Source organism: Belonocnema kinseyi, chromosome 5, assembly GCF_010883055.1.
Source record: "Belonocnema kinseyi isolate 2016_QV_RU_SX_M_011 chromosome 5, B_treatae_v1, whole genome shotgun sequence".
NCBI classification, from domain to species: Eukaryota; Metazoa; Arthropoda; class Insecta; order Hymenoptera; family Cynipidae; genus Belonocnema; species Belonocnema kinseyi.
The window spans coordinates 144,161,431-144,171,186 of record NC_046661.1 but is presented as its reverse complement, the minus strand read 5'-3'; the positions used below and the strand labels follow the sequence as shown (position 1 = coordinate 144,171,186).

The 9,756-nt window shown below is 28.7% G+C and overlaps 1 protein-coding gene across 5 annotated transcripts in view; it reads left to right on the top strand.

The window, feature by feature from the left end:
* Positions 1-9,756, top strand: part of LOC117173355 — a 54,316-nt gene that overhangs the window by 38,223 nt on the left and 6,337 nt on the right. For all 5 annotated transcript variants that reach the window (XM_033361865.1, XM_033361864.1, XM_033361868.1 and 2 more), the window contains exon 2: positions 606-1,392. In XM_033361865.1, coding sequence (XP_033217756.1) covers positions 1,111-1,392 — 282 coding nt within the window. In that variant the 5' untranslated portion in view covers positions 606-1,110. The remainder of the gene's footprint in view (positions 1-605; positions 1,393-9,756) is intronic.

The window sequence follows — 9,756 nt, the reverse complement described above, 5'->3', positions numbered from 1 at the left end:
TTTCCAACAAAAAAATGTCTAAAAATATCGCGATTTTCACAAAAAAGAAGACTAACACATCCTTCCGGGTGATTGAAAATAAATACAGAGCCTATCAATTACTGTTTGCAGTTTGAATCGCTTTAATATATGTATTAGAACTGAAGATAATATAGTTGCACATTGTTGTACTTTTAAGCAACAATTTTTATAATTTTTTAAATTTCTCAATTGCAACTGGTTCAAACCAGTTTTCCGCATACTCATGAATTTTTTCAAATTTTTTTCATCGCCCCTTGTATAAAAAAAATGCTCTAAACTTGACTGTTCTTAAATGTACCCAAAAATCCTTACTTTTTTTTACATTTTTCAGTCTGCTAAGCATAAAATTTTTGTTACATAAACGTCTTCAAGCTCATTAACGTAGAACATTTTCAGCTTTTAAATGACGGTTTTTTTGTTGCGCAAGCATTTTTTTTGACTGAGTTGTTAAGCTTCAAAGGCAGATGCCTACAGTTTTCTCGCCGATAGTAGACTCTTGCAGCAACCCTGCATTTGATCTAAGAAAAGAAGAATTGTAGAGACTAAAAATTGCATAACTAACGAAAACGAAATTTGTTTTGCAGGTGGATGCTTACCATGACCGACAGGCTGGAGAGTGAAGTGCCGGCGGGCGGGGACATTCAAGAACAGTGGGATTCCGTGGTTCCTCAAAGTTAGCGAAGGAAGGCAAAGTAGCAGGTGTGGGAAGAGAAGGTAGGAGGGGGGTTGTGGCTGTGAAAGAAAAAGGAGGAGAAGAAGAAGAAGAGGAGGAGGAGGAGGAGGAGGAAGAGGAAAAGGATAGGGGTCTCGCGCGCACGCCTGTGCGTGTGTTGTGCGTTGTTGCTTTTGTGTGGGTAATTTTCGGCCGCTTTGGCATCGTGATTGCCGCCGGTCCGTCCTCCCTCTTCCCGTCCCTCGGGAAGAAGGCCTGCCTGGCCATCCCTTAAAAAAGTGTCTCTCCAGCCGCGGCCGTGACGCATGTGTTTGCAGATGAGAGCTGGCAGCCACCTCTCGCGAGAGTGAGAAGGTTGGAAGGGGCAGGAAGGAAGGAAGCAAGGAAGCACTTCTCCAAGCAAGACTGTCGAGGCGATGACGAAGGATAGGGCTTTGTCACCGAATCCCGAACCACCTCATCTACGAGAGGAACACGCAGAAAGCTGGCAGACCTTCAAGATTTTCCTCGTCAGCGCTCAAGGTCGTCGTCATCGTCATCAGCGTCCGCATCAGCTTCAGCATCAGCGCCGTCATCTGACTCGCCGGGCTGGACAGCATGATGACGGCGGCTCGAAGTCGCGCCAAATTATCACCAGGATCATCAGCAACAACAACCCCAGAGCGAGCGCAGAACGAAGACGACGATGCCTCTTTAAGGTTCGATCACTTGACAACATCCCATCACATCACATGACATGACATGTCATGTCATGTCCGAGAATGAGCGAAATCGATTCGTTTATTACTATTCGCTTTTCAAATATCAACCCTCCAGGATGACGCATCCTCATCTTTTTTTTTTTCTTTCTTTTTCTCGCAGAATTCCGTTCCTTTAGCTAAATTGATTCAACGATGACACTATTTTACTAATATTTTGGAGAAAAAAAACCTAAACTCAAGACTGGGAAAAAATCAGGTCTGATTGTTGAAAAATTCAAGGTTTCATTATTTTGATAATTTTGGTCAATTTAGAAAAGTTATTTCTACTTTATCTACAGATCCAGGACATATGAGTGAAAATAATTGTCATTTTTATTGTAGGACAGAGAGTTTAGGTAAAGAAATATAATTTTCTTTGGGACGGGAAATTGTTCTAAGTCAAAATTCGTCACAATTAAAAATTTCCGTCTTCCAAACTTTATAAAAAGAAAGTGCCTTCAAGTAGTTTCTAGAGTGGCAGGACTATTTCGAAGAGAAAATATTTCTGAAATCTGATAACAATTTTTTTGTTTTTCGTTTGGAATTTACCAAATTCAACTACTTTCGGTTAAAAGATAAACTCTTTTGTTAGAAATTAATTTTTTTTTTGTTTCGAAGATTCACTATTTTAATTGAAAATTCATCTTTTTAAAAATGTATTTGCTTTGTTGACAATCAAATTTTTATCTGTAAAATTTAACTATTTCAGTAGAAAATTTTACAATATTTTGGGTGATAAATTGACCTTTTCTTCTTCAAAATTCACGTATTTTGTTAAAAAAAAATCACCTTTTTGTGGAAAATGATTTTTTTTTTCATTGAAACTTGATCTCCTTGTTTAAAAATTCTGCTGTTTTGTTAAAAATTCCAAGATTCCAGTTTCAAAATCAATTAACCTGATTGAATAATAAACTTTTGTGCGGAAAATTAATTTTTTTACTCAAGATTCATCATTTTAAATGAAAATTCATTTCATTTGTTGGAAAATGAGCGATTTGATTGAAAATTTTTTTTCTTTGAATGAAAAGGAATTTTTTTACCGAAAATTCAATTATTCTTCTGAAAATCCGATTTTTTGTTTGTTTGTTAAGAATTCAAAGTTAAACAAAACACTCAACTATTCCATTTTTGGTTGAAATTTTATATTTTTTAAATGAAAATTCAACTATTTGGTTGAAAATTGATACCTTTATTTAAAAATTAAACTATTTAAAAAAAAATCATACAATTTGTGGAAAATTCGTCTTTTTTATAGAAAATTAATCTTATTGTTTGGAAATTCCTCTTTTTCATATGTATAAAATTAAACTATTCCAGTTAAAGATTCATCATTTTAGTTGAAAATTTACCAGTTTGATTGCATGTTCATTTTTTAGAATAAAAATTTAACTGTTCCACTTTGCTTTAAAAAATTTACATTTTCTAGTTCGAACTTTAGCAATTTAGATGTAAATTTGACTTTTATAGTTGGAAATTCATTTATTTTTTTTATAAATTCACGCATTTTGTTTTAAAAAAAAAGAACTATTTTTTACGTAGAAAATCGACTTTTGTTGGTAGAAAATAATTTTTTATTTGAACTTTAATCTCTGTTAAAAAATTCTTCGTTTTTATTGAAAATTTAAGTATTCAAGTTATAAATTCAACATTTAAGTTGAAAATTCATCTTTTAGTCTAGAAATAAATTTACTTAAAAAATAATCTTTTTTGTTGAAAATTAGTTTTATTGAAGATTCATCATTTTAATAAAAAATAAATTTCTTTGGTGGAAAAATGAGCTGTTTCATTGAAAACTTGTTTTTTTCTTTGGATAAAAGGGAATGTTTTTACCGAAAATTGGACTGTTTTATTCAAAATTTCTTTCTTTTTTGGTTGACAATAGTTTTTTTCAACCTAAAAGTGGAAATCGTGGCTACGATTTTCTGTTAATTTTTTTCTAGTTTCAAATTCAACTATTTGGTTGGAAATTTGTCTCCTTTGATTGGAAATTCAAGTATTTTCTTGAAAAATTGTATTTTTTAATGGGAAATTAATATTTTTATTTGAAAATTAATTATCCTGTTTCAAAATTCAATTATCACATTTAAATATTTATAGTTTTAGTTGAAAATTAATCTGTTTCGTTAAAAATTCGACTATTCCAGTTGAAGATTCATAACTTTATTTGATATTATTTGACACTATTTTCTCGCAATTGTCCGCTAATGCCACTATTTATTTACTTTTCCTTGAAAAATATGTCTAAATTTCTTCACTAATAAAAATATAAATTATAAATAAAAAGCCTTCATTTTTTACTAAACAGTTGAATTTCCAAACGAGAATTTTAATTTTCTACCACAGAATACCAACTTTCAACAATATCTATAAATTTATGTTTTTCAAATAAATTTTCAAATGAAAAGATGAATTTTTTATTAAAAAATACAATTTCTCAACAAAATATTTGAATTTCCAATCAAAGGAGACAAATTTTCAAGCAAACAATTGAATTTGGAACTAGAAAAAAAAATTAACATAAAATCATAGTTGAATTGTGAACAAAAAGATGAGTTTTCAACTAAAACAATGAATCTTCAACTGCAACAGTTGAACTTTAAACAACAAGAAAAATTGTAATTATTATTTAAAAACATCAATTCTTAACCCAAACTTAAAGACTTAAGTTTTAATTTAAGAAAATCAATATTGAAGCAAAAAATACAAATTTTCAACTAGAAATGATAATTTTTTATCCAAAAATTAAATAATTAAATTTCCAGTCAAAAAATAAATATTCAACTAAAATTATGAAATATTCAACTGGAATTTTATTTCCACTTTCAGCTTGAAAAAAATTGTCCCTTTCCATCCAAAGAAAAAACAAGTTTTTAATGAAGCAGCTCATTTTTCAGCCAAAAAAATTTAATTCTCAATAAAAATGATGAATCTTCAATAAAAAAAAAATAATAATTTTCAACAAAAAATATTATTCTGTAACTAAGCAAATTTATTTCTAGTCTAAAAGATGAATTTTGAATTTAAATGTTGAATGGATAACTTGAATACTTGAATTTTCAATCAAAAAGAAGAATTTTTAAATAATGAGATTACATTTTAAATAAAAAATTATTTCCTACAAAAAAAAGTCGATTTTCTACGAAGAAAAATAGTTCATTTTTTAACATATTTTGTTAAGAAAAAAATGGTCAATTTTCAGCTCAAAGTGGAACAGTTAAATTTTAATTTAAAAAAATTAATCTTCAACTGGAATAGTTGAATTTTATACATATGAAAAAGAGGAATTTTCAACCAATAAGATTAATTTTCTACAAAAAAATACTAATTTTCCACAAATTATATGAATTTTTTAAAAAATAGTTTAATTTTTAAATAAAAGATATTAATTTTCAACCAAATATTTGAGTTTTCATCGAAAAAATATAAAATTTCAACCAAATATAAAATAGTTGAATGCTCCGTTTAACTTTGAACTCTTAACCAACAAAAAGAAACAGATTTTAAGAAGAATAATTCAATTTTCGGCAAATAAAAATTCCTTTTCATCCAAAGAAAAAACAAATTTTCAATGAAATAGCTAATTTTTCTACCAAAGAATTTAATTTTCAATTAAAATGATGAATCTTCAATAAAAAAAAAATTAATTTTCAACAAAAAAGATTATTTTCTACCAAAAAAAGTCAATTTCCTACGAAAAAAGTAGTTCTTGTTTGCTGCACAAAATACGTTCAATTAGTTATTTCAATTTTAAACTTGGGAAATTAATATGCTTGCTGCTGGACCGGGAATTGACAGTGAATTTGAAGAATTCCTAAAAATAAAACAAAGAATCCAACGAATAAAAATAAAAAAATTCCAACGTTTCGGCAAGAAGAATTTGAGCATGTAGGAACAGCAACGAAACGGCGATGCCCGTGGTTTCGTTGCTGTTCCTGCATGTAAAATTTTTTAATCAAGAAAGAAAGAAATTTCAATCAAATTGTGGAATTTTCAAGATAAACGATGAATTTTCAACAAAATAATTAAATTTGGAATAAAATAATTCAATTTTTTTCCCAAAAAAGGTGATTTTTCAACTAAAAATAGTTATTTTTAACATTTTATTTTTTAAACTCTGTCACTATTTCCAATAAATAATTTTCAACAAATTTAAACCAGCCACTATCTTGAGTGAAAAAATTCTGCATCAACAATCGTACGAACAATTTAATTATTTTATTTAAGCCTTTTGTGTACATAGAGGACAATCTGGCAGGGATTTTTTAATTAGCATCGGATTCTAAGCTTGACGGGCTTCCTTTAACAAGATACTCCGCTTACTCGTATTTCTACCTCTTCATAGTGGACTCTGAAAAAAAAAGATTTTTTTTTATTCAAACAAAATTTCTTTTTATCAAATAAAATTATTGATTGACGCTTAGTCACAGAAATGGTTTTTTGTTCCAATGAAAAAGGTTTCCTCAAATTAACTTTCTCCTGAAGTCTATCTTTTTAGTTATTAAATACATTATTATTTGGTTGAAAATTTCACAATTTAAAAAAAAATATCCTTTTTTTGGCAAATTCAACTTTTTTGTACAAATATTTTTTGGATGAGAACTTTTTTTTTCTGAAAATTTGTCTTTTTGATTTATAATTTCATCTTTTTCAGTATCAATATTGCATCTTTCTTGACAAAAATGCAAAGGTTTTGTTGAAAATTAAACTATTTCCTGGAAAATTTACTTTATGCTGAAAATTTCTATTTTTGTGTTGAAAAGTCAACTGAAATCTTTTCGAATGAAATTTCAACTCTTTTTTTTTTTTTGAAAATTTGTCTTTTTGATTTACAAATTCACCTATTTTAGTAGAATTTTTTTTTCTTACACAAAAATAAAACTTTTTGGTTGAAAATTTAAAAATGTTGTTAAATAATTAATACTTTTTGGTTAAAAATTCGACTATTCATCAGAAAATTAACTTATTGTTTACCATTCTTATTATGGTGTGGAAAAGTGAACTGAAATCTTTTTTGGATAACAATTTAATTGAAAAGTCATACTTTTTGGTTAAAAATTCTGTTGTTGTGTTAAAATTTTTAGCATTTTGTAGAAAATTTAATTTTGGTTTAAATTTAATATTTTTGTGTTGAAAAGAGAACTGAAATCTTTTTTTTTTTTAATTTTATCCTTCTTGAACAAAAATACAAATGTTTGATTGAAAATTAAACTATTTTGTTAAAAAGTCATAGTTTTGTTGAAAATTCTACTGTTTTGTTGAACATTTAACTATTCCTTAGAAAATTGACTTCTTGTTTGAAATGTATATTTTGGTGTTGCAAAATAAACTAAGATCTTCTCGGAATGAAAGTTCAACTTTTTTTGTTGTTGAAAATTTGTTGTTTTTTAAAATTTTTAATTCACCCGTTTTAAAAACAAATTTTGTCTTTCTTGGAAAAAAGGCAAATGTTTGGTTGAAAATTAAACTATTTTTTTAATAAGTCATAATTTTTGGTCGAAAAATCTGTTTTGTTTAAAATTAAACTTTTCCGTAGAAAATTGACTTCTTGTTTGAAATTTCTAATATATTTTGGTGTTGAAAAATGAACTTAAATCTTTTCTGGATGAAAGTTCAACTTTAAAACAAAAAATGTGTCTTTTTTTATTAAAAATTCATCAGTTTTAGTAAAAATTTAATTTTTTCCCGGATAAGATAAAAAATGCATTTATTTGCTAGAGAATTCAACTACTTTGTTAAAAATTCATCTTTTCTGGTTAAAAGAGTTCGTCTTTTTGGATTGAAAATTCAATTTTTTTCGTAGAAACTTATTATTGGAAATTTTTTTGTTTAATCCACCTGTTTTGAAAGAAATTTAATCTTTTTTGGATAAAAATTCAACAATTTGGTAGAGAATTCAACACTTTTGTAAAAAGTAATTTTTTTTTGTGAAAAATTCGTCGTTTTTGATTGAGAATTCAATTTTTTCCGTATAAACTTAGTTCTTGTTTCAAAATTAATATTTTTACGGTAAGAGTCCACTGAAATCTTTTTTAAAAGAAAATTTTTATATATTTTTTTTTCAAAATTTATCTTTTTGATTGAAAAATGCAACTTTTTGGTTAAAAATTATACTTCATTGCTTGAGTATTCAACTATGTTGTTTGGAAGATTTGTTTGAATGACTGTTAAGAAATCATTTTTTTTTCTTGAAGATTTATATTTTTAGTTGATAATTCATCTCTGGATGAAAGTTTAACTATTCTGTTAAAAAATAATATTTTTTAAATGATAATTCAACTTCTTGGGTAAAAGTTAAACTACATTGTTTTTAATTAATTTTTTTTATTGAAGACTCACGTCTTGAATTGAAAATTTAACTGTTCAGTCGTAAACCGTTTTTGTGCTAAAAATCAATTTTTTAACAGAAAATGTAGATTTTCAATTATTTAAGCCTTGAAGGTTCAAGAATTTTGCTAAAATTGTATGTCTTTCTTCATTGAAAAATCTTTATTTGTCTGTGATTTTAAAATTCTTTTTGTTTTTTGTATAAATTTTCCTGTTTTTTTTTTGAAATATAAACTATACACTTTTTTGTTATGAATTTATCTTATTAAGTTGAAAATTCAAGTAGTTTTTTAAAAAGCCATAATTTATAGTAGAAAATACATTTTTTGTTGTTGTTTAAAATACATATGAAAATTTCAAATTTGTATCTGCAATACTGTTTTATTCCGTTTATAAAAGATTCTATCTTAAAAGTATAACTAAATTAAAATGCTTGTGTTTGAATATTAATGATCAAGGAAAAATGAAAAATTAGGGAATTTTGAAAATGAAATTCGTGGTCACCCTGTCTAATTCTAGTAGTAATAACTAGAAAAACATTTCTAAAGTATTTAAAAAATTAATTGTGTTGCAATATTCCTTAGGTTACGAAATATTTGATAAATGGAATAGTAAAAAATTTACAAAAAGTTTTGAAACTCAGCATGATTTTTCAATCGCTAATACTGATAAATAAATACATAAGTTTATTATCAGCTACTTTCATGTCCCCGGATACAGAAAAATACTGGATTTAATTTGTTTAATGTCGAAGTTTGGTCGGTTTTTTCCCTTTTTTTTTTTTCAAATTTCGACCTATTCTACTAATTATTTCATCCTTCAGTTCTGTATCGTCATTCAAAGAGAGAATTTGGCAGACTGACAATTGATTCATAGTATCGTCAAGTAGAGGTCGATCATCAATCATGAAATAATGGACCATCCATAAAGTTCAAAGGATAGGTAGGGCATCTCCCATCGAAGCCGAAAACCTCCCTAAAGTCAGGGTCAGCCTTGCGAATCAACTATCCAGTATTGATCGAAAAGTTTGTCCCGGCTTGGATTTGAAATTTGGCAAGGTTAGGGATGGGGCGAGTGAGTCCCTTCTATTTCAGTCTCTTTCGATCTTCTCTGCAGGACTTTGTCGAGTTCGAATATTGCTTTTCTATGGATCTTGGAATATTTCTGATGAGCTTTCATCCCGCCTAGCAATATTGGAATCGTATAATCCACTCAGAAGGGAGATGATGGGCAAACAGGAAACAGTATTAGCAGAGATGAAATTCATCTTTGAGAATTTAGTGATATTGACACACCAAAGTCAGTTATCTCATCAGTTCTTGATAAAAAGAAGAAAAAAAAACTATTTAGAAATATATTTTGCCATCAGCTTCTGTTTTTGGGACTTGGAACAATGGTTTCCATCTACGAAGCTTGGGTGTGGTGCTTCCGAAAGCTGCCAGTTTGAGCCTCCTTTTGCGAAAATCCGAGCTCCAGATGATACCATCCGAAACCGCAGAGAGGATTTCCATAGAGCTAATGGTAACTCGGCAGGTTTTGCCGTTAGCGGCTTTAACGAAGAGCTCCTAATATGTCTGGCCAAGGCCGCAGCCCAAACCGAAGTATCGCTACGCGTTGGAAAACTTCAAATGTGTGGATTTGTGGAACTATATATTCTCGTACTCGTACTCGCACTTTTATAGAATAGAAGATTAGAGCCTGAGGCTGTATGCTCAGCTCACCTACACCCTGGCTGCTATATGCTGGCTCTAAAGCTAAACTCTTAAAGAGCATTCCACGTTGGCTGCTAGCAAGCGACTGACTGACCTTCCACATCTACATTCTATAACCCATACACTCGCAGCACTGTTGTGCAAGCCGACACTTAAAATTATCTTAGACGCTGATCGGATATTTACACAACATTATCCAAAGCTTTATTTGCGACTCAGGTGTAAGTTGTTGTACATCCACCCGTAATCGTATCCCATTTGTTGAAGATTTTTTTTTTTTTTTTTT